Consider the following 27,235-nt stretch of genomic DNA (forward strand, 5'->3'; position numbering starts at 1 on the left):
AGTTTTTAAGCAGGTCTTGCTGGATGAGTAGCAATCAAGCAAATTGGCTGTCATGGTGTGTTAATACCACACTCACTGGCTCACACCAGCTGCAGCAATTACTAATACTAAATAATAAATGAAATTAAATAAATGCAATTAAGTATAATAAATATAAATAAACAATCTATATTGTGTCAATATATAACACTAAAACCAATAATGATAAAATAGAGAATAATAAAATTATCTAATAAATTTTTATGCAGGACTGCTCAAACCATGTTAAAGTTTCCACTAACGAGAAAATAAATTACCTTTAAACCTATCAAAATAAAATGAATTTTAGTCAATTTCAGTCTTCATTAATCTATTTTAATCTGAAATTAAAATATAATTAAAGATATTTCCATTAAAATTAAATCTAGTAGCTCGAATAATGAATTTCCCCCCAAAATAAAAAAAGGAACCTTTGGATTTTTTTCTTACAAAAAAACTACCAAAAACAAGCAAAAAAATGAGTCACTCTATTCATGCCATCAGAAGATTTGAGTGTTGAAATGGCCTGGTAATAGCCCAGACCTTAATCTAATTGTTTGTGGAATGAACCAGCACTGTATAAGAATATAGAATATTTGTTAACAAATTTTTTTAATTTAATTTTTGTGTAATGAGAATAAATCAAAGTTTTAACAGTGCCATGTTGCGCATGGATGGTGTCCCTGTTTGTACTTTTGGCGTGCATTGCGGAGGCCACATTTAAAGGCCTTTGTTATGGCTTAGGGTTTATTAGTAGTAATGAGGCAATTGCTTGGGCTATTAAACGGTGTTCTGAGTAATATCTATGCTTTGAGTCAAGTTCTTCAATCTAATTTAAAAATGAATAAAGTACCAAAACCTATAAAACACGAAAAACCATCATCATCACCAAGTTCTCTAAACCTATCATTCTACCTTCGAAGTTACTTCGAAGACCTATCTTGGTCTTCGAAGTAACTTTTCTTTTGTTGAGTCTTATCTCTTGCAAAGTTCACCAGACCTACTTGCTCTTAATGAGACTAATTTGAGTTCGGCTGTCTCATCTTGCAATCTTAGTGTTGACGGTGCTTGGCCTAGGCATTTACATTCGTAAGAATTCACCGATTTGTCATGAAACTAGGTTTGAATCCACATACTATTCCTTCATGTGCTTTCATTTAGCACCACTTCGCTCTATTGCTTTTCTCTTTGTTCTATATCGCTCTCCTTCATCTCAAGACTGCACTCTTTTTGACAGTATTTCTGATCATATTGACCAAGCCCTCTCTCTTTATCCATCAGCTAATATAGTTGTTGTCGGTAACTTTAATGCTCACCACTCTGAATGGCTTGGCTCTAGTGTCAGTGACTCTGCAGGCATTAAAGCCCACAACTTTTGCCTTTCTCAATCCCTAACTCAAATAGTCAACTTTCCAACTCGCTTTCCTGACAACCCGAATCATCTACCTTCTCTACTCGACTTATGTCTTGTTTCTAATCCTAGTCAGTGCTCAGTTTCTCCACATTCACCCTTAGGTTCTTCTGATCACAGTTTGATCTCTCTAAAACTAATATCTCATTCTTCTTCATCACCTGAATCCCCCTATTATCGAACCTCTTACAACTGGGATTCTTTCCGTAATTTTCTTCGTGATGCCCCTTGGTTAGAAATCTTTCGTCTTCCTGTCAACAAATGTGCTTCTTACATAACTTCGTGGATTCAGGCTGGCATGGAGTCTTTTATTCCCTCTTGACGATTCCAGGTCAAACCTCACTCTCCTCCATGGTTTTCCTCACACTGTGCTGCTGCGATTGCCAATCGAAACCGTTACTTCCACATTTATCTGCAAAACAATTCTCCAGAAAACAGACGTCTGTTTATTACTGCTAGAAACAATTATAAAAAGGTTTTGTTTAACGCCAAAACCCGCTATTCTCAGGTCATGAAATCTCGTATCTCATCTCAAAAATTAGGCTCTCGTGACTTCTGGAGGATCTTTAATAATATCAATAATAAGGGCAAATCTATAATTCCACCTCTCTTGTATGGTTCAGACTTTGTCACCTCACCTAAAGACAAAGCCGAACTGTTTGCTAAAAACTTTTCATCAATATCATCTCTTGATTTCACTAGTTGCGTTCTACCTGGTATTGCCAACAAACAGGTTGATCCATTGCTTGACATTCATATCACTCCAGCATCTGTATCTAAAGTGATTTCCTGCCTAGACTCTTCTACAGCTTGTGGCCTGCACAACATACCTGTTATTGTCTTGCAGAAGTGTTCTCCGGAGCTGTCGTCTATACTCTTAAAACTATTCAACAAGTGCTTATCAGAGTCTTGTTTTCCAGCCTGCTGGAAAGCGGCATCTGTTATCTCTATCTTCAAAAATTCAGGAGAGCGATCTGATTCGTCTAACTACCGTCCCATAAGTCTTCTTCCTATCATAAGCAAGGTTTTTGAATCTTTAATTAACAAACACTTAATTTCTCATCTTGAATCTAATAACTTACTTTCTGACTATCAATATGGATTTCGATCTTCTCGTTCTACAGCTGATTTGCTAACAGTAATAACTGACAGGTTTTATCGTGCATTAGATGAAGGTGGATTGGTTAAGGCCATCGCTCTTGACATTTCAAAAGCTTTTGATAAAGTTTGGCATGCTGGTCTTCTCCATAAGCTTTCTTCTTATGGTGTATCCGGCAACATCTTTAAAATTATTGAATCCTTCCTTTTCAATCGTAGAATAAAAGTTGTCCTTGATGGACAACACTTTTCTTCTTATTCTGTAACTTCAGAGGTTCCTCAAGGTTCTATCCTTGGCCCTATACTCCTTTTAATTTACATTAACGATCTTCCAGATATTCTCACATCTAAGGTGGCATTGTTTGCTGATGATACTACCATTTATTCATGTCGCGATAAGAAATCAACACCCTCTGATTGCTTGGAGGGGGCATTTGAGCTTGAAAAGGATCTCACTTCTGCTACAGCATGGGGCTCACAGTGGCTGGTGAACTTTAGTTCAGATAAAACTCAATTTTTTTTAGCCAATCGTTATTGCAATAATTTAGATCTTCCTATATTTATGAACGGTGATGTACTCAATGAGTCTCCTACTCTTCATCTTCTAGGATTAACTCTTACTTCCAATCTTTCTTTGAAACCATATATCAAATCAGTTGCAAAATTAGCATCTGCTAAGGTTGCATCTCTTTATCGAACTCGTCACTTTCTTACTTAGGATTCTATTCTCTATCTCTATAAATCTCAAATCCGGCCTTGTATGGAATACTGTTGCCTTGTATGGAATACTGTTGCCATCTGGGGCGGTTCTTCTAATGATACCCTTTCTCTTTTAGACAAGGTGCAAAAACGCATTGTAAACATAGTTGGGCCTTCTCTTGCAGCCAACCTCCAACCATTATCACATCGTCGTAATGTTGCTTCTCTTTCTCTTTTCTACAAATACTATAATGGGCACTGCTCTAAAGAGCTAGCGTCTCTTGTGCCATCTACTAAAATTCATCCTCGTGTTACTCGTCATTCAATGTTCTTTGGAATTCGCTTCCTTTATCTTGCTTTACTGATTCATATAATTTGCAATCCTTTAAGACGTCGGTCAATCGTTATCTTGCTCTATAATCTTCATCTCTTCTCTTTCAGTAACTTCCAAGTTTAATTAGTGGCTGCTTGCAGCCTTGTTGCAAGCAAAGATGTTTAAAAAAAAAAAAAAAAAAATTCTTATAAATGGAAGCTTAAAATATCTTTTATTTAGGTTATTAGCAAAAATAGAAACAGTTGTGTTTTTAACTTTTTTAATTTAATTTTTGTGTAGTTAGAATAAATTCTAATAAATGGAAGCTTTAAATATCTTTTAATTAGGTTATTAACAAAAATAGAAACAGTTGTGTTCATTTCCTTATCTATATTCAATTTAAATTCAGAGTCAATAGCTTTTTGTGGAAATTGATTTTTTTGTGAAACTAAAGAAAAATTCTTTGTCTTAATCAAATTCCAGCTAAGTATTGTTAATTTTAAATGTTCCATCAAGAAGCAAGAAGGAATAAAGCTAAACAAATATATATATATATATATATATATATATATATATAATATATATATATATATATATATATATATATATATATATATATATATATATATATATATATATTAGGGTGATTCTAAAAACAACTTTTTTTGATATTGTCTGCTCCACCCCCTAAATATGTTCTGTATAGTAAATCAATACTAAATTTTTAAAATTTTTGAATAAAAATTTTTTTTCGGGGTTGCTCAAGACCCTTAAACATCAGATGGGTCCCTAATATTTTGAAAAAAAAAGTTCTTCAAAAGCATATCATTTTGGGTCTCAAAAGAAGTGAAATTTTATAAAAATTTTAAAAATAATAATCATTTTATATAAAATTACTAGTTTAAATTTTATGGTTTAAAAATTATATTTTTTCAACAAAAAATTAAAAAGTACATATTTTCATAGTTTTTTAAAATAAACTCTTTAAATTTGTGTTTTTTTAAATTTTTTGCATTATTTTTGAAATTTTAATAAAATAATTCTTTTGAGATCCAACATGATATGCTTTTGAAAAACTTTTTTTTCAAAATATTAGGGACCTCACTGATGTTTAAGGGTCTTGAGCAACCCCTCAAATATTTTTTTATTCAAAAATTTTTTAAATTTAGTAATAATTTATTACATAGAACACATTTAGGAGTTGGCAACAGACAATTTCAAAAAAAGTTGTTTTTAGAATCACCCTAATATATATACATATATATATATATATATATATATATATATATATATATATATATATATATATATATATATATATATATATATATATATATATATATATATATATATATATATATATATATATATATATATATATATATATATATATATATATATATATGTATATATATATATATATATATATATATATATATATATATATATATATATATACATATATATATATATATATATATATATATATATATATATATATATATATATATATATATATATATATATATATATATATATACACACACTATTGAATGGTTGTCTTTAAGTTTTTACCATAAAATGTCAGTTTTAGGTTTTTTTTAAAAAAAAAATTATTTTAAAGACCAGAAAAACCTTTTTTTTTTTTTTTTAATTATTTGATAGACTGCCTGCCCCCAACCAAACACTCAGTCGATGTAGCAGCACTCAACTACAAGTCAGGCTATTTGTCAGTCAATGTAGCGAGTCAAGCTATAAGATAGTCAATGTAGCAGCAATTTGTTGCTAGTCAGGCTATAAGATAGTCAATGCAGCAACACTCCGGGCATGTTTTACAGTAAAAAAAAACAAAAAAAAAAAACATTCAGAATGTTTTTAAAAACATTGTGGTCGTTTATTTTGTGTTTTTATGGTTTTTTTAAAAAATATTTAAATGTAATTAGTTTCCTTAATTAAATTAATGTGATTTGTTATAATTGAACCTTAATTTTGTCAGTCTAAATACCTTAGACAAGCAAAGAGCTGTTTTTTACCACAAACTGTATATCAAAGCCCTTTTACTATAGGTGTATATATATATATATATATATATATATATATATATATATATATATATATATATATATACAGGGTGCGGAAAAAGTTCCCGTAAAAAAGTATAATTTTAAAAAATTATCTGTATGGTGTTTTCTTTCAATATATAGTGTGTTTTGAGTATTCTTTTGTATTCCTTCGTATTCTTTTAGTATTTTTTAGTATTATTTTGTTTTAAATTAAAGTGTAATTTGTTTCTCGTCTTATACAGGAACTTTTGATGCTTTTGCTGTTTACATTTTTGTACAGGAACTTTTTCTGCCCCCGTGAAAAATAATATATATACATATATATATATATATATATATATATATATATATATATATATATATATATATATATATATATATATATATATATATATATATATATATATATGTATGTATATATATATATGCATATATATATATATATATATATATATATATATATATATATATATATAATTGATTTTTTGACGAGATTAAATAAAAATAACTACATGATTTTCACTACTAAAAGTTTCATGCGTTTAGCAATTATCAGGTAAAAAATACATTGTTTTTTTCGTTAAAAAATATACTTAATAAACATCGTGGCATTCAAAAACAATTATAAAACAATAACTATTTGCGAGCGTGGTTTGGTTTTTTAATCTTTGGGCTCGTGGTTGTCAAGCAAGAACTTGTATTCGTGACGGCACTTAGAAATAATTTCTATTTTTTTATTTAATAATTTTTGCGTACCTTTGTATGATATTATGCAAAGTTTTTCATGAAGGCAAAGCAAGCATTTTTTTGTTACGTTGCTGTAGGCAGGGACTTGTTTAATTATTGACCAAGTTAATTTTGGTGTTATTTTTAAGTTTTCTTTTATCTGCCATATATACTTTAAAAGGGTGGTTGAATTTTTCATCTTTTTGTTTGTGAATGAGTGTTTGTGGTTAGCCCATCTTTTCTTCCATTCACCTTCTGCTAGGCCAATATATACTTTTTCTGAGGTGTTAGGGGGGGATACTATACATTTATAAATAACATTAGAGGCTGTACATTTTCCTATTATAGGGCAGTTTTCTTTTTTTATGCAATTGCAGGGTGGGTATTCTTTTGGTCTTTCTGAACTAATTTTCTTGTTGTGGCTTTTTATTATACTTTCGATATTTTTGGTGCAGCTGTAACTCAATTTGATGGTGTTTCGATTGAATAATTTACTTAGGGGGTGGGATGTTGGAAAGTGTTTGCTTTATTACTTGTGGAGGGTGGTTGGAATCAGAGTGGATGTAACGAAGATATTCATTTGGTTTTTTGAAAGGTTGGTAGGAGCTTTTTTCTAAGTTAAAGGATACATCTAAGAAGTTGACTGCGGGTAGGTTTGTTTGGATCTCTATTTTAAAACCAATCGTTTTTATAACTCTAACTCTATCAATTTGTGATCCAGTTTTTTTACGAAGTATCATCAGAACATCGTCACGATATAGTCCAACGTCTTCTTTATTTATTATTTTAGATAGTGAGTCTAATATATATTGGCCCACCAGTTCACAAACTTCTGCACCGTCAAAGCAACCCATTGTGACATCAAAGTAGTTGTGTGCTAAGTTTTTCTTCCATGTTTGGTTTTTAAAAAATAGCAAGGACTTTCTGCAATGTTTAATGACTCTGATGTTCTCTTCGCTAATACTTGTGTGTTTTTTTGCAAACAGTATTGCATTACTTAGTATTTCTGTAATAGTGGGGTAAAAATCGACAATGTCAAATTGAATAAAAACGCAATGTTGTTTATCTGGTATATTTTCAAACCATTTGATTGCATCAGTGGTATTTTTCCATTGGTTTAAACTTAATACAGTTCTAATTTTTTTATTTATAGTATCAAGGTATTTTTTGCTTATGTGACCAAGTTCACTTTTGGCAGGGTTCAATAGACGGCAGGGTTTATTGTTTTGGAACAGTCTTTGTGGTTTTTAAGTGTAATAAAAGCTTCAGACTTTGCGATTATTTTTATTTGTTTGCTTAAGTTGAGTGTGTTTGCAATATTTTTAGCTTCGAGGTTAATAGAGTTTTCGAGTTTCTGTGGGGCTTTTTTATGATGCTTTTTTGATGTTTTTGATCGCTTTTATGATCGCTTTTGTGATGTTTTCGTTAAGAAGTTTAATGTGTTCCTGAGTGGAAACTTGATAAATATTATTTGTTTTGTCTGCGAATAATAAAACGTTCGGGTTGCTTTTTATATTTAATGTCTCTTTTTAATTTATTCTGAAATTCGCTGTGTACTTTTTTAAACTTTATAAGGTTTATTAAGTTGAGTAAATCGTTTTCAAAATTTTCTAATTCTTTGCACTTGGGTGGCGTGTTATTCGTTTTGAACCCAAAAGTTTCATTTGTTAATGACTGGTTTTCTTTCATTTTGTTTAAATAAAAAAATGTTTTCCAGCGGATTCACTTGATGAAGTTTTCTGTTTTTTCTATAAGCTGCAGTTTATAACTGGTTTCGTCTGGTACTGGTATATTTTTTAACGAGTAGTTAAAATTAATTTTCTCCATGGTGTGGAATCTATGCAATAGAGTATATATATATATATATATATATATATATATATATATATATATATATATATATATATATATATATAAACAAATCTACTGCGCCATAAAAACAAATTTAGCAAGGTACCATCAGAAATGTTTTGGGATCTAATCTATCTATTTTATGTTTATGAATTAAGTGCTGCTACATCACATTATATATCATCACTAGCTCGTATGTATACAAAAATGAATGCTTGTTTACTATTAAAAAAAAATTTATTTTTAAATGAAATTAAAGAAAAAATATAATTTAGTTTTAGTTGTTTTTGTATTCTTTTAATTTTTGAGATGATATTACTGAAGCATACAATCTTGTTAAAGATGTTGAACCAACATCACCTAATGAATATATTTTGAAAGGTGTTGTTAATGCAATTTTGGGACAACATCAAAGTTCAGTAAGTTACTGAACCTTTTTTTTTTTTTAACTTTATTTTGGATTTTTCTCACATCTATTTATTTATTATTTACTATTTTTTAATAAAAACTTAAACAATTTTTTGTTTAGAGAGAGCATTTAAAGGTTGCACAACAATATTTTCAACTGGTTGGTGGTTCTGCCAGTGAATGCGGTGATTATAATTAAATGGGTTTATTAAATTTAACTACTAGAATTGAAATTGAATAATTATGAATTTTTTAAATTTTTTTTATTAGATACGATACATGGTCGTCAGTGTATGGCTTCTTGTTTTTTTTTATTAAAACAGTTTGAAGATGTACTCATATACTTTAACTCGATTAAAAGTTATTTTTATAATGATGATTCTTTTAATTTCAACTATGCACAAGCAAAAGCAGCTGTTGGAAATTACAAAGAAGCTGAGGAGGTATCTTAATGCCTCATATTAACTACTCAAACTGTATAATTTTTGAATATATATTTATATATATATATATAGGTGCTATTCTCAGAAATGAATTTGGGCGGCGGTACCTCGGTCTCGGAGAAATTTAGCAGAAAACTGCCAAGTATCATTGTTTTTTTGCAAAAATTACAATATTTGCTATAAAAAACGTAAAAAAAATCCTCAATTTTTAATTTGAGCGGCATCCAAATACAGTTGGCGCTGTCGAAAATGGTCTAGAATAGCCCCTGATATATATATATATATATATATATATATATATATATATATATATATATATATATATATATATATATATATATATATATATATATATATGTATGTATATATATTATGAATAGTATATACATGTAAAATTTTTGACTTTTTTTTATGGGTTAAAAACACAAAAAAAATAAATTATAAAATAAGCTACAAGCATCAATTAGGTACTAAATGATGCAGAATTAAATTTAGAACATTGTTTATTGAAATAGCGCTTTTACCTATAAACTTTATTTACGAAGTTATTGCTAAAAAAAAAGTTTTCACTGTTTTTTAGTTGGCATTTATTACAAAAATATAAATATAGTGGCATTTATTACAAAAATATAACAACAGATACTTTCAATATATTGCATCTACCATTGATAGGTGTAATATATTGATAGATAATGATTGTAGATAGAAATTTAGTAGTAATTTGTATGACAGAAATACTTATTTGTCAACAACATTCTGCATTTTGTCTTTGTTGATAACTCCAAAATCTATCAATGTAGCAGAAGTAATAGCTGCTTAAAAAATTGTTCTCCTGAACTCTCTTTGATTCTCTGTAAATTATTTAATAAGTGCTTGACTGAGTCTTGTTTCCTGCCTGCATCTGTTGTTCTAATTTTCAAAAACTCCGGAGAACATGCTAACTTCTCCAATTATTGTCTGGTTAGTCTTCTTTCTTTTATTAGCAAGGTCTTTCAGTCTTTAATCAAAAAATTTCTCACATCTCATCTTAAGTCACATAACTTACTGTAAGACAATCAATACAACTTTGCATTAGATGCATTAGATGGAGGCAGAGAGGCTATTACTTTTGACATGTCTAAAGCTTTTGACAAAGTTTGGCATGTTGGTCTTCTCTATAAGCTTGCTTCATATGGTGTATGTGGTAATGTTTTTGAGATTATTAAATTGTTTCTTTCTATCCATTTTATTAAAGTCATCCTCGAAGGCCAATACTCTTCTATACTCTTTTGAAATTATCTCACTTTTAATTACTTTTGACTTTGGGTGTGCTGTTGCATGTGTGTATATATATATACATAAGAGTATATATATATATAAGAGTATATATATATATAAGAGTATATATATATAAGAGTATATATATATATATATATGTATATATGTATATATATATATATATATATGTATATATATATATATATATATATATATATATATATATATATATATATATATATATATATAAGAGTATATATATATATATAAGAGTATATATATATATATAAGAGTATATATATATATATAAGAGTATATATATATATAAGAGTATATATATACATATTAGAGTATATATACATATATAAGAATATATATATATAAGAGTATATATATATATATATATATATACACACACTCTTATATATATATATATATATATTCTTATATATATATATATACATACTCTTATATATATATATATATATATATATATATATATATATATATATATATATATATATATATATATATATATATACTCTTATATATTTATATATACTCTTATATATTTATATATACTCTTATATATATATATATATATATATATATATATATATATATATATATATATATATATATATATATATATATATATTAAATAAATAAAGATTTATTAGAACAAGTTTAAAAAAAAAATACATGTTCTAAAGGACATACAGGTCCATTAAATAGACACTGACAATATGCCCTTAAATAAGAAAGCAAAGTACATAGGAACAAATATAGTTTATAATAGAAACATTTAAGATTTCATTCATTTACTTTAAAGACACAATGTTTATCGAAATTGCACGATTTTATTTTATTTTCAAAAATACAAATGTTATCAGCATTTATAGCTTCTGATGTCAGATTATTCCAGATATTTACAACTCGTTGAGAAAAACAATATTTGCGAATGTTGAGTTGATATCGTTGCTTTCTAATCCTAAAAGTATGACCACGGGTATAATTATTATTGTTAATTTCGAAAAACAAGTTTTTATCTATGCAAACCAAATTATGCATAATTTTGAAACATATGACTAAATCATGTTTTAAACGTCTGAGTTCCAGAGAATCCAAACCAAGCAGCTTTAAACGGCTAGAATAGCTTAAACAACTAATATTAGCAATTTTTTTTGTGAATCGTTTTTGAATATTTTTAATATATTTTATTAAATAGTTTGGTGTGGCGACCAAACTGGAGAGCAATATTCAATAATTGGTTTTATATAAGTGGTAAATGCACGTACTAATATAATAGGATTGCGAGTTTTAAAGCATTTTAAGATTCGGTATGCTCTAGTATTTGCTACATGAATGACTCTGGCATTGTGTTTTTTGTAGTTTTGGCGGGAGTCCATAATTACTCCAAGATCTTTTGGGTTAGATGACCAATACAATCACCTAGCTTGTAATCAAAACTAATACTATGCAATGGAGAAAGTACTATTCTGTGTGCAAAACATTTCTTGCTGGCAATTGACAATTGCCAAGTATCTAACTAAATAACTATTCTATAAAGATCAACAGTTAAATTGTTGCTATGATTCATATCGCGATATGAACTGTATAACTTTAAATCATCAGCAAAAAGTTTTATTGTACAATCGAGATTGTTTACTACAGTTGATAAGTCATTTAAAAATAATAAGAATAAAGTTGGTCCTAGCACACTACCCTGAAGTACACCACTAACAATTTGAATCAGATCTGATAAAACACTACCAATTTTAACCTGTTGAGATCTGTCTGTGAGAAATGCAGTGATCCACTTTAAAAGGTTAACACGAATATTGTATAATGAAAGTTTAAATATTAGTTTTGAATGAGATACGGAATCAAACGCCTTTCAGAAGTCCATATATATTACATCTGTAATCAGATGATTGTCAAGTGCGGTACTCCAATCGTTAGTAGATTCTAAAAGATTCGTACATGTAGAATGTTTATTGAGGAAACCGTGCTGACTAGGAGATATTATGTTATATTTATTTAGATATTCAACAATATGTGAGTTGATAATTTTTTCCATGATTCGACAACAAGTACAAGTTAAAGAGATGGGTCTATAGTTGTTAGGATCCAATGTAGCTCCATTTTTAAAAATTGGGGAGACGAAAGCTTTGCGCCATTGATTAGGTAAAGTGTTTGATGTAAAACTAGCCTCAAAAATATATGAAAGAGGAAAATATAAAACATGAGCTAACTTTTTAAGAATTGCATTAGGTAGACCATCAGGACCGAACGAGGTACTTGGATTAATTCCCATAGGGTTTTATACATTGACTCCATGGAAAAATGAACCGTGTCAATACTTATTGGATCATTAACATAAATGGCAATATTAGGAAAATAGCAATTATCGTCCGTAAAAACACTTCCAAAGTGATTATTAAACACGTTAGCAGTTTCTGTATAACTGGAAGTGACCTTGTTATTGTTATTTTTGTCTATTAGATGGTGGTGCTTATTAACGATATTTTATTATTAACATATTTATAAAACTTGCTAATATTATTTCCCTCTACTAGGTTTAATTCAATTTTCGATTGGTAATTAGATAAGATAAGTTTGCAATTCCTGGCATACTGTTTGTAAGCTGATTTGTTATAAATGGTTTTATTATTTGTCCATCTTTTCCATAATAATACTTTGCGACTTAAGATTTTTTTAATGTATTTTGGATAGTGATTACTTGTTTTGTTATAATACTTTTTCCTAATAGGTACAAATTCATTAATACCAGTACCAAAAAGCCTTAGAAAAATGGTCCAGTAATCCTCAATTGTACAGGCACAAGAAAACTCGAAATCCCAATTTATTTTTGATAAATATAATTCAAAGCTCTTAAAATCAGCATTAGAAAAGTCGTAGAAAGATTCTGGTTTATTTTCACAGTGGTTGAAATTGTTCGTATTTATAGAAAATTGGGCTGTATTATGGTCGCTAGTGCTAAAAGGACACTCAACAGATATATCACTTATAAGAGAACTGTTATTCGAAAAAACAAGATCAAGAAAATTCATATTGCGCATGGGTTCTTTAACAAATTGGTGCAAACCGAGTTCGTTTACCAAATACAAGAATTTACTATGACATTTTTCGTTTGGTGAGACATAGCTAGGCCAATCTATTTTAGGTAAGTTGAAGTCACCAACAATAAGAATCTGCGACACCAAGTAACACAAATTATAAATAATTGAAATCATAAAATCAAGATAAGCAACATCTTTTATTGTATAGAAAGGTGGATGATAGCAAGTTATTAGACGGAGTTTCTGAGATCCAAAAATCATATCAACACAGATGATATCAATATCAGTATCTGAATGCTTAATCTGTACTTGTTCTACTTTGGTGTCATTTCTATAGTAAATTGTGACTCCTCCGCCAATTTTAATGCGGTCTTTGCAATAAATTGAGTAATCTTTAGGATATAAATTAGTGTTAGAAAGTTTATTATTGAAAAATGTCTCACACACACAGATTACAGCCGGTTTTGTAGCCTCGGCATATAAATAAAACTCATGAAGTTTATTGGCAAGGCTTCTTGCGTTAAAAAGACGAAAAGAAAATTTTTTATTTGAATTTTTTTGTAAAGAAAAGCTGTCATTGTTATTGAAATTAATTTGTTTGTTATATTTATATATTTGTTATATTTAAATATTTTTTCGACTTATTTTTTCATTTTTAACTTTTTTGCTTATTAGATAAATCAAGTTATTTTTGGATGAAAATTTATTATTAATTGACATATAGTTAAAACCAACAGAAGTTAATGATTCGTAACAGTTCAGATTTAATTTCCTGTTATTTGAAATTAATTGCTACTTGACGATTTTAACAACTCTGTCGTTATGTATTCCATAATAATAAACCAAAGGTTGTGCATTTTCTAAAATTAGTTTTTTCCACTCATCTCCTAATAATTTGGCATTATATCTTTCAGCTTCAGTTAAGTCAGGGTTGATAAATACATTGCTAAACCTGCTTGAACTTTTTAAGATTTTTGCAGCTTTTAAAATAGAATTTCGTTCTTTTTTATTATTAAGGATGACAACAAATGGTGGTTCTTTATCAGATTTAGATTTAAGCTTTATAATTTGTTTAGGTTCAATATTTGAATTGATTGAACTAAATATATCTAGGATTGATTTTCTATCTTCCTTTTTAGCACTTGCAGTATCCAAAACTTTTGATGCAGTTATGCCAAAAATTATTACGTTGTTTTCCCTTTTCTCCCTTTCTTTTGTTTTGGCAGCAACAGCATTCATAATATGCAATTGGTCAACTGACTTTTTTAATGGTGCACTGCCACTAACAACATTTGCCCAAGATATTGAGGTTGGTGCGCTTGGAGACTTAACATTTTTTAAAGCTTTAATTCTTTCAAACAACAGTGAATTGCAATTTTTTAGCTCATCGATTGTCTTGTTTAATGCTCCAATTATTTTATCTTGCTCGGCTTTATAAGTATTGAACTCAGTTGACTGAACATTTACCATTATAATTTGTTTAACTTTATTAAACCTTTTTTACTAATAATAATTTTGTTGATAAAATCATACGCAAATACACGTCTTGTCACTATAATAGCTGAAAAAAACAAAAAATATATATACGAAAAAAATGTATAAGAGTATATATATAAGAGTATATGTATATATATATATATATATATATATATATATATATATATATATATATATATTAATTTTTATTATTCAAAAATAAGTTTTGTTACATAAACTCATCAAACAATCACAAAAGATCGAAAAGGTAATAAAGTTCTAAAAATAAAATGAGCAAGTACTACTCTTCTTTCTTTGACAAGCTTAAAAATTGATCGCAATTCTGAGTTTAATTACAAGCTCTCATTCTTCACATGTGCTTGCTGTTAAGATCAACCAGACAGTTAGTCAAGTGCTCTGCATATTGAGGATGACCAGGAAAACGTTTGAATTTTTGCCAATGGAGCTTAAACTCATGATGTAGTGCGTCTGTCCCTTGTTCACTAAAGATGCCTAGAGAGCATTTCCTTCTGTTGATGAAATGTTAAATACGGTGAAAGACTGTGAACTTTCGGTGTTACAGATGGCCCATTGAGAGCAATGTAGGATTCCTTGAAAGTTTGGATTTTTTCAGAATAGTCTTTGTCAAGTTCATTGCCAAAGCATGATATCTTCAACAGCTTTGAATTTTCGCATTGTGTCAACGTAGCCAAAAACATGAAATGCAGACTCTCTTTCAGCTAGTTGTTAAAGTAAGTCAATGTTTTTCAGAATCTTTCAGCATTCTGGTCCAGCCAACTGACCACCATGGTATGGCTTAATTTGAATGTGTAGTGCAGAAAGCCACTTGTCAACATTAGTCCAAGAGTCTTTGAGTGACTTAAGCAGATGGTTCACAACTCCTAATAGCAGATGGAGCTTTATTAGAGGGATAAGGTCAATAAGGAGAGAATCATTAGGAAGACTGATAATTGGAGAATGAATAGTGTTGTTAAACCTATTTGCTTTTTTGCTATCACCCCCAGAGGCAATGAAAGCTTCAAAGTTTTTCTTGACCGAACCAAAGGTTCGAGGAGTTCCACAGCTTGCAAGATTCTTTGCATCAATGTCACATCATGTACAAAGGTGTGAACTAGCATGTGACTTAATTCATGTCACAAGACAAGAATAAACTTATTTGGTGCACTTGGACAAGTTCTAAGATTGTTTTCACATTCTCATAGGTTTCTGGAAGTTCCTCACAAACAGCAAGTAAAAGCTGTCTTTTGACACTGGAATCTTTTGCAGTTTGATGAGTCAGAAGTCTTCTAGTGATATGTTGTGGGGTTTGTTTCAAATCAATAACACCCAAACTAACTTTGAGAAAACCTCCTCCCCCATCTATACCCACTTTCACTTTCAAGGTGGTTTTGAGAAATGTTTCTTTTGAGTAGAGTTTTTTCTAGAAGAGACTTTGCACAATGCAATGTGCAACTAATTTTGGTTCTGCTGATTTGCTTTCTGATGAAAACAGAACTTCAGTGTGAGTAAATTCAGTTGCAAGTTGTCGCCAAAAAGACTGAAAGTTAGTTGCAAAATTTTTTTCTACAATGCAGGTCTGTGACACATTGTTCAAGGTTGAAACCAGTTTCTGCACTCCAGAGTTAGAAAGACAAGTGTTCATTTGTACTTTTGCTAAGTCTTCTGCACCAAGGACTTCTTTTTATGGAAAGAGGCATTTGGATTATGATGTACCTGCAAATAAATTAAAAAATATTGTCAAGATTCTCAACTATTATACTAACCAATTATATTTCTTAATCACATTATAGACATTATTTACCTTGAAGGACTGCCTCATTGTGCTTGTTTGAGACGAATTGTTCCATGTGGAGATGCTTCAGATGAAGAAATGACTGACACTGCAACTGTTTTAGCAGCAAGTCTGTCCTTTGATGTGAATTCAACCAAGTTCTTGTGTAGAGTACTCTTTGTACATACATGAGCAAAACCACAGCCAATGACTGAAAAGTATTTTCCACATCTTTTCTCTACAGTATTTTGAGCTTTTGTAACCTTGGCTGGTCCTGGGTTGGATGAGTTTTCAAGAAAAGTAGGCTTAGTTTTTCCAGATAGTCTTGCAGTTGAGCAAATCTTGCAATCACAGGTTAAAGTTCTGGTCAGTGTTTTTAGTATGATTGAATTAAAGTTGTGAAGTTCTGGCAAAGTGACCTTCTGACCTTCATCACAACTTCCAAGTGATGATCTACAGGCCTCACATACACCAAGAGGAACTCTTGGATCTTAAAAATCAATCTGTTTCTGTAAAATAACCTGTGATCTGTGTTTCATATTGTCAGTCAGTGCTCTAGAAGCCTTTTTGAAACAAAGAAAGCAGATACATTTTCTGTTTTCTTCATGAGTCTTTGCCCAATTAGGCATTTTGTCATGAAAAGCTATGTTTTTTGTTTTAAATAAACACAAATCTAAAAAACACAAACGTAAACTAACAAATACATGTCTTTTCCCAGAATTTTACGCGACTTTTAGGTTTGTGTTGCGCTACAAAACTCCAAAGGCTTTGTTCGCTTAACTCCAGAAAAAAAATTTAAAAAGATTTTTCGTTTTTTTTGTTGACAGTGAATTTAATTGCATTGTTTTTTATGTATGTAGAGTTACTTTGACTTAATACAGAAAAAAATTTTAATACAACTGAATTTCTTTTCTTTGAGCCTTTTCATTTATAGCATAAACTTTAAATGCAATTTTCTCTCTTGGACGCCAATCAGTGATTTTGAGTTTAATATTTTTTTGATCCTCTAGGTACATACTATCATCTCTCAAGAGGGTTTCTCTGGGTCAGAAGGTTTGGGTGGGAAGCCTTTTTTTGGAACAGTGATATATATATATATATATATATATATATATATATATATATATATATATATATATATATATATATATATATATATATATATATGTATGTATATAAGTTGTTGGCCTTGTAAGTACAGAAAGTAAATAATAATTTTCTTGACAACAAATTTACATTAACTATTTACAAACATTAACTGAAATAAGTAGAACATGCAAAAAGTGCTGCTAAATCAAGTTATGTAGACAGAAGTTTATACTCTTCTATATATACTCTTATATATATATATATATATATATATATATATATATATATATATATATATATATATATATATATATATATATATATATATATATCTACATACATGTTTGTATATGTATATATGTGTATGTATATTGTTATAAGAGTTCTCTTAGCAGTCTCTTATCACAGAGCACCTCAAAATGAGCATTCAACTAGCAATTTAACTCTCTTTTACTGCAAATGCGGTTTCAGCTATCATTTATCATTTTGAGGCAGTTTTTTTTTAAAAATCATTTCAATTTATCGAGTAGCTGTAGCGCAGTGGTAGCGCCCTTGCCTCAGAAACAAAGGACCCGTGGCTCAAACCCCACCTCTCGACAAGTTTTGAGGCATCGGTTAGGAAGGAGGGGTGAACTTCCAATTAAAAGCTCATCCGCGGTGCTCTGTGATAAGACTATAAGAATATCTTGGGGCACCTAAATTAAAAAAAAAAAAAATTCACCTACTCAAGGCCATGAAGACCACTACAGTTGAGAAGGCTACTTTAGTTGTGGTTACAACCCTCTCTCAACTCTATAACTCCGAAACACGAACCTTAAGGAACAAGGTCGCTGCTCAGAGAAACAAGTTGAGCACGGTACTACCAGCAATGTGGTGGGGATCAAACTTGGAACTTCTTGCTTATTAGGCGAGCGCTCTACGACTACACCACAACTGTTAATAATATTAGGCAAGTACTGAATATAGTTATATTAGAGAAAAAATCTTATCGAAAACCTATGAGTAACTAATAGTTATAAAAAGTTAATAAATTTCTTTGCAAGTGGAAGACCAAAATAACTCTTATTTATTATCCTTATCTAAAAAATTTAAATGCAATAAGGCTTGGCATACTTTAATTTTTTCTCATCATAAATACGCTTTAATATCAGATTGAAAAAAAAAGTAAAAAAAAGACCAGAAAAAGTTTTTTGGTTTGAATAAGGTCTTTCATTAAGTAAATAGATTACCTATCCAAACCAAAAACCCTTAGGTAATCTGTGTACATTCCACAGCACCTATAGCTAAATCAGTTACTGTATGTACACTCTGCTGTACATCTTTTTTAAATAGTCAAGTGTTCTTTCATGTTAAATTCTATAAAAGAATTCTTTTATGTTAAATTCTATAAAACCATTAAACTTTATTTTTTTTTAGATAATGCTTCTTATTCAGAATGAAAAAATGAAGAATGACTATGTATATATAAGTTGGTTAGCACGAATTTGTAAGTTCATTTTTAATTGGTTGCAGATGTTTATTTGAAAACTGAAAGTGTTTATTTTTTTGAAAAAGGTATAATAAAAGTGTGGGGATAAGTGATGGATTTATAGAGAAAGACACATGACAAACAGGATTCCAGAGATAATTCTGCAAAAAAGGGATTGTTAGAGTTAAATTTTATTTGAAACACAAAAAACAATCTTTAAAAAGGTTTTATATTTTGTGAACCTATTTATCAAAACTTTTGAAAAAATGTCTTTGTTTATATTACTAATAATTTCTCTCAAGTTTATCAAGTCAATTATGTGAAAAACATTTTACAATAGAGTTTGTAAATTATGTTAATTTCATTGTTACTGTTATGCTTGAACCAATCTTGTTCTTTAATTTTTAATACAAATTAAAGTTTATTGACCAAAATACTGATCAAATAAACATCTAACAAAATTTATCTTTTAGTAACTATCTCTCTGAGTAATAGGACGGGTCAGTTTTTAACTTTTTACAGTAAATGCTTAGGCCATATGAATTTTAAATGTGTTTGCTCTTTTATAAAATAATGCAAACAAAGAAATCAAAAATTTTTATTTTTAGGTTTTCAAATTTTGACCTCAAAAACTGAGGCTTTGGGTAAAAACATCTTCCACCAAATCCTCAATCCAAATATCCTAAATTAGACACCTAGATTATCATTTTAGCTGAAATAAAAAAAACAGTTTTTAAAGGTTGCTTGACCACCACCCCAAATACAGCAAATTAAAAATATGGAAAAAGATTAGTTACTGTTTATAAGTTGTTGCATTTGCCAATGCAGTAACTTATAAACAGACCAAATACCAAAGTCATTTGTATGAATTTACTTGATTATCCTAATTTTGTAAAAAAATTACAACATATTGCCTAAAAAAGCAAATTCTGTTTAGATTCTAAAACAGGAAGAAGTTCTCTGAATGACTGTTATTTTTATAAACCTATCCTATCTTTTTTGTCTGTAAATTATGTTAAAAGCTCTTATAACTTCCTCTACAATTCTTTCTTTGGATTGTCAGTCGGCATGAAATTCTGGATCCTTTATCAAGATTTGTAAGTACTGAATAAATTCTTTTTTACCAATTGTGTATGTGAGCAAAGGTTCGTAAATAAGTACTCTAATTAATCAGTCCCATTAAAGTTACAGTGTTGGTGTTAATTTTTGAAGTTTTTCTTGATTTAACAGCAATATTTCCTAGAGAACGTACAAAAATCAAGTTATTAAAACATTTCTTATCAAAATTATTGTCTTTACTACAAAGGTTCTCTTGTCTTTATCTTTGCTACAAAGTTCTTGAAGAATGGATTCACTCTGAGAATGGATTCACTCTGAGAATGGATTCACTCTGAGAATGGATTCACTCTGAGAATGGATTCACTCTGAGAATGGATTCACTCTGAGAATGGATTCACTCTGAGAATGGATTCACTCTGAGAATGGATTCACTCTGAGAATGGATTCACTCTAAGAATTTCAGGCAGAGCAACAACCATAGGGCAAAATTATTTGCTGAATATTTATATAGAATATTATAATAGTTCATTTTTTTTAGGAGTTCCAGCTGTTTTATAATTGTCATGGTCTATTGGTCCATTTATGTATTACCTGAACATTTTTTGTTATCAAATTTTTCACAAATAAAACATTAATTTCAAACCATAATACAGAACATACACCAACACAGAATTGTACAAGGTGTTTTAATTTCTCAACATCGTCTCCATTAAGTTGATGCTGTAACACCAGATTCTGCAAAGTCTGTTTGCCAAGGTTAACCAGTGTACGTGATTGCGGGGGCCAACTTGATTGCTTAAATCGCATATATTTTTTATCAATCATTTACCTGTATTAAAATTGGTTAAATCACAGCCAACAGCAACGAAAGTTGATTCTATCTCATGTTCTATAATTCATTTATTTATATGGATAACCAGGATAACCTGACCTGACATATGTCAGGTTAGGTCAGATTTCTCCTACTGTTCTGCTACTAGTAACATTTAACCCAGTACAATCTGCTTCATGTTCTGCTGCCTTGTAGGATACACTTTTTTAGGCAAAGGCTAGGAGAAGTCAACTCCAACTTAAAACACCCCCTGTTTAGGGGCTCTTGGTTGAGTATAATTGAGATAAAAATACTCATCTTGGGCAGATGTTAAATGCATCCGGCTACTGTCTTGTAGAAGGCCTCCTAGGCAAAGACTTAAGGGGTAAACAGATCCTATCTGTTGACCAGCCTTGCACCCCGTCTTCATCTATTAGGCTGGCGCAGATGTATTTTTAATACATTGTTTCCAGTTTAGGATATTGATTGCTAGATCTTCTTGATTCAATTGCACGGGTTTTGCTTGTGTCTCTGTTTTTATGACTAGGCAACTCATTCTATTATTTCCTAATGAGGATAGAGCTCTAAAACTCAGTTTTAATGGTTCTGAGGCCAGCTGGTAGTCAGGTTTCCATAACTCTGTGGTAGCTCTAAGAGAGGCTGATTCCATCAACAGCTGAAAAATATGAAAGTATTAACAGTGCCATATTTCGCATGGATGGTGTCCCTGTTCATACTTTTGGTGTAAATTGTCAATGCCACATTTGGAGCACTTTGTTATATATTAGGGTTTATTAATAGTAACGAGGCAATTGCTTGGGCTATTAAACAGTGTACTGTGTACTGTCTATGCTTTGAGGCAAGTTCTTTAACAAATTTAAAAATGAATAAAGTACCAAAAACTATAAAACACAAAAAACCATTGTTATCACCAAGTTCTCTAAACCTATCATTCACTAATATTCGTGGTCTTCGAAGTAACTTCTTTTGTCGAGTCTTATCTCTTGCAAAGCTCACCAGACCTACTTGCTCTTTGTGAGACTAATTTGAGTTCAGCTGTCTCATCTTGTGATCTTAATGTTGATAGTTATCTTCCTTTAATTTGTAAAGACTCCAATAGTCACATGCTTGGCTTTGGCCTAGTGTGTGACTATGTAAAAATTTACCAATTTGTCATGAAACTAGGTTTGAATCCACAGACTATTCTTTTGTGTGCCTTCTCTACTTGACCTATATCTTGTTTCTGATCCTAGTCAGTGCTCAGTTTCTCCACATTTACCTTTAGGTGCTTCTGATCACTGTTTGATCTCTCTAAATCTATTATTTCATTCTTTTTCATCATCTGAATCCCCCTATCATTGTACCTCTTACTACTACCTTAAAGCTGACTGTGACTCTTTCCGTGATTTTCTTCGTGATGGCCTTTTCGTAGAAATCTTTTGTCTTCCTGCTGACAAATGTGCTTCTTACATAACTTCATAGATTCAGGCTAGCATGGAGTCTTTTATTCCCTCTCGACAATTCCAGGTCAAGCCTCACTCTTCTCCATGGTTTTCCTTGCATTGTGCTGCAATTTCCAATTGAAATCGTTACTTCCATATCTAACAGCAAAACAATTCTCCAGAAAACAGACGTCAGGTTGATTCTGTCAAAAAATTCTGGAGAGCAACTTGATTTGTCGAACTACCATCCCATTAGTCTTCTTCCTATCATTTGCAAAGGTTTTTGAATCTTTAATTAACAAACACTGAGTCTCTCATCTTGAATCTAATAACTTTTTGTTCTACAGCTGATTCGCTAGCAGTAATAACCAATAAGTTTTATTGTGCATTAGATAAAAGTGGATAGGTTAAGGCTATTGCTCTTGACATTTCTAAAGCTTTTGATAAAGTTTGGCATGCTAGTTTTTTTCATAAGCTTTCTTCTTATGGTGTAACTGGTAACATCTTTAAGATTATTGAATCCTTTCTTTCCAATCGTAGTATAAAAGTTGTCCTCAACGGACAGCACTCTTCTTCTTATTCTGTAAGTTCCGGCGTTCCTCAAAGTTCAATCCTTGTCCATATACTCTTTTTAATTTACATTAACGATATTCTCACATCTAAGGTGGCATTGTTCGCTGATGATACTACTATTTATTCTTCTCATGATAAGAAGCCAACACTCTCTGATTGCTTGGAGGGCATTTGAGCTTGAAAAGGATCTCACTTTTGCTACAGCATGGTGCTCACGGTGGCTGGTGAACTTTAATTCAGATTAAACTTAGTTTTATTCAGCCAATCATTATCGCAATAATTTAGATCTTCCTATATTTATGAATGGTAATGTACTTGATGATTCATCTACCCTTCATCTTCTAGAATTAACTCTTATCTACTAAAATTTATTCTCATGTTACTCGTCATTCAATTAGGTCTCATCATTTTTCGGTGACTGTTCCTAAATGCTCCAAAAACTCTTATTCCTCTAGTTTTTTTCTTGAACATTAGCTCTTTGGAATTCACTTCCTTCATCTTACTTTCCTGAGTCATATAATTTGCAATCTTTTAAGTTGTCTGTCAATTGTTATCTTGCTCTACAATCTTCATCTTTTCCTTTAACTACTTTCCAATTTTAATAGTGGTTGCTTGCAGCCTTGATGCTATGTGTTCTGCTAGGAAAATAAACTCTGATCTGTTACTTTTTCGTTTGTAAAACAGTATAGATATAAAGCACCTGACCAAAACTCAAATAACGGTCTTCTTGTACAAGTCTGTGGAGAAATTCTGCATATTTTCCCATCAAAGAAAACTTTTTCTTTTTTTTGAATAAAATATTATACATTGAACTCTATCTTATTTTACAATATTATTATTTTCAGATTTTAATTATTTTATCACCTTCAATTTAGAATGTTCAATTTTCTTGCTTTGTCACTATTTCACTGTCCGTCACATTAATTTTAAGAAAGCCTGCCTCTTTAGCTTCTTTTAATGTAAGTGTTAAAATTTCAGCAGTTGCTTTATTTGATACTCCATATTTTAATGATGCAAATGCAACTTTTTTCATATTTAATGACTTTTTAGAAACAGCTTTTGTACTAAGACTTATCTTGAGGATACAATATCTCCATTCTCAGTATTCTCAATATTAACAATTGGTACTTTGGTTTCGTTTTCTTGAGGATGATAAGATAGGTAATCTATTTGTGAATTCTTTTTTCCAGTTTCCTTTCTTTTATTATTTTTATTTTACCTGTTGGATTCTTTAAAACCCTCAGCACCCATTTGTATACTACTTTTTGTTCCAAATTTTTCTCTTAAAGATTTTATAAACTGAAATTCTATTGAAATTCTGTTTACTCTCTTGCATTGAAAAAAATATGAGCTATAAAAACACAAGAATTACAACTTGCCTCTTCATAAGAAACAATGGCATACCTGCACTTTACTATATCAAATAGCTTGTCCAAAATAGAGTTAAACTTAGATGTGAGTCAGGATTACATTTGAACTTAGAAGTGAGTCAGGGTTACACTTGAACTTAGAAGTGAGTCAGGGTTACACTTGAACTTAGAAGTATCTGAAGTTTTTTTCCATATCTTAATTGATATATTTATATTGGTTTTATCCATCACAATGGGAATTTCAGGATTTGCTTTTTAACGATATAGAAAATTTTTTTGCAAATCTTTAAGTTTTGCCTTTGATTTACAGTTTTCATCTTTTTGATCATTAGTTTTTCCTAAAGTTTTTGAATTATTAATTTTGTTAACAAATTTTTTTATGGGTATGTTATAAGACTATTAAAAAAAAATTCTATGTTTGTTATTATTTTTTTACTAGATGTAATGAACCGTAAAGCCCGATTAGCATGGGAACTCTATTTAAAGATGGAAACATCCTCTGAATCTTTTAGTCTTTTGCAGTTGATAGCCAATGATTGTTATAAGGTATTAAAATTTTGTATTAAAATGCTTTTGAGGTGTTTTATGTCATAAAACAAAATCGCATGACAAACAAATTATTTTTCATAATTAACAACAACAAGCTACTTATTTTCTGTAAATTATTTTTATAATAATATTAATAATAATAAAAATATTAATTAACAATAAAAATATTAATAATAATAGTAATAAAAATAAGAGGTACAATAACAGTATTTAGAGATGATAGAAAATCACTCCTTAAATAAAGTAATTAAATACTAAAGTCAAAACTAGATTAAGGAAGCAGGATATAATTCACCAAAATAATAACAACGAGAAAAACTAATAAAAAGTAGCGATAATAAAAAACAAATTTATTATGTTTTAAAATCTATTACAATAGATTTGATTCAGTAAATATAACGAAAAACATAACACTTTATTAAAAAATATTAAAATTTTTTTCTTAATTTAAATTTTTTTTCTTTCAAATTACATTGAACTTCTTTTCTTTTTTTCTTTACTTTGTTGTTTTTTGTTGTTGTTGCTTTTCGATATTTTTATTTGTTTTTCTTTTTTATTATTTTTTTTCCCTTTTTTTCAAACTCTGTTTCTTTTTCTTTTTTTTTTTCCTTTTTTCATTTAAAAACTTTTTTTTTAATTTTTTCTTTCGCCTTTCCGGAAGCCAATCCCTCTTCAAAATAGGTTTTAGTTTCTGTGATGATTTTCACATCTTAACCAATTTCTTGCAACGGAGCATTTAAGTTTGGAAAAGTGTTGTTAACAAAAAGGAACCAGATCTAAATAATATATTAGGCACAGAAGCTATTTAAAACCCGATTCATGTATTTTTGCTAGGAAGAAATAATTTATCTTTTAAAGAATTAATCTTTTTGACAAGGTTTGGATCTTGGTAGCATCTTATAAAGTCTACTAATCTACTAAAAAATAGTTTAGTTATCTTCATAAAGTTGAACCTATAGTAAATAAAATTAAGTTGAAATTATTTGGTTGTGAGAATTTGAATGTGTGGTTGCGCTTCGGTTTATTCTCCGCCCTGGTTACCCTTTTAAACATGCATAAATATTTTTCTTTTAACGATAGACGGGACAATTTTACTATGCCGCAAAATCTTTTGATGTACTGGAGAGACTCGATCCTAATCCGGAGTACTGGGAAGGAAAAAGAGGAGCATGCGTTGGTATTTTTCAGATGATCATTGCTGGTCGTGAACCAAGGTAATTAATACTTTTTTTATACGCATCAAAATATTGCAGAATATTTGTACTATGATTTTCTGTTTCCTTAAAATATATTTTATACTTAATCACGATTGCTGTTACGTTGACAGGGAGACTTTGAGAGATGTTTTGCAACTTCTTAGAAATACCTCAAATCCGCAGGTAGAATATATCTTGCGCACTATGAAGAAATGGGCTAAAGAAAATCGAATTTTAGTAAATTGAATATTGCTGAAAAATATCTAATATAACAAAGAGAACAATATCTAATATATCAAGAATAACAACGAGTGTTAATACCTAATGGCCACACTGAGTTTTATTTAGAAATTATAAAAAAGAGAATTGTAAAAAAATTACTTATTAATGATGAAAATTTATTTTTTAATATTTGAAAATAATAAGAAAGAACAATAGATGCAGATGCTGTTACTTACGTTTTTTATAAATAAAATTTTTAACGATTAATTTTCAATAAATCAATAGATGTTACGAAATATTATGTGCTAATAGTTTGTTATGAAATTAGTTAAATAACATTTCTTAATTGTAATTCATTGATTGTTGTCTTAACAATTTATATAAAGTAGTCTTTTCGAAGCATTTGCATTTTGTAAGTTATTATTTTCACCAAGAATTTTGTTTTCAATATTTATAAAAATTTATATTATGAGTAGTAAATTTCATTAAAGATGTAATTTTCTACTGATGTAGATAAATTTTAGTCTATGTAATTGTAATATATAATATGTAATATATAATATGTATATATCTTATTATTATAACTATTGGCAGTTATAAAATCATTATTATAATGAACGTGTTGGGAAATGTTCACAAATTTAACTTAAGTTGATATTAACAGCATTTGTTAAATTTGGTAGTTATTCGGTTAACGAACATTTTGTTAAGCGTTTCATTAGTCAAGACGATACACTGCTCGCACACTGCTCGTTTTGGGATTAGGGCCTGGGTTAGGTTTAGAGCCCAGGTCTGGCTAAGAAGTTGATAGGTTACCC

The 27,235-nt window shown here is 29.6% G+C and overlaps 1 protein-coding gene across 1 annotated transcript in view; it reads left to right on the plus strand.

Annotated features, from left to right (window-relative positions):
- Positions 1-27,007, plus strand: part of LOC100200593 (intraflagellar transport protein 56) — a 73,523-nt gene extending 46,516 nt beyond the window's left edge. Inside the window, exons 14-20 of the mRNA XM_065802911.1 lie at positions 8,489-8,598; positions 8,709-8,772; positions 8,858-9,030; positions 19,144-19,213; positions 24,890-24,996; positions 26,080-26,213; positions 26,327-27,007. Coding sequence (XP_065658983.1) covers positions 8,489-8,598; positions 8,709-8,772; positions 8,858-9,030; positions 19,144-19,213; positions 24,890-24,996; positions 26,080-26,213; positions 26,327-26,441 — 773 coding nt within the window. The 3' untranslated portion in view covers positions 26,442-27,007. The remainder of the gene's footprint in view (positions 1-8,488; positions 8,599-8,708; positions 8,773-8,857; positions 9,031-19,143; positions 19,214-24,889; positions 24,997-26,079; positions 26,214-26,326) is intronic.
- The last annotated feature ends 228 nt before the right edge of the window (positions 27,008-27,235 follow it).

Source organism: Hydra vulgaris, chromosome 08 (genome assembly GCF_038396675.1).
Source record: "Hydra vulgaris chromosome 08, alternate assembly HydraT2T_AEP".
NCBI lineage: Eukaryota > Metazoa > Cnidaria > Hydrozoa > Anthoathecata > Hydridae > Hydra > Hydra vulgaris.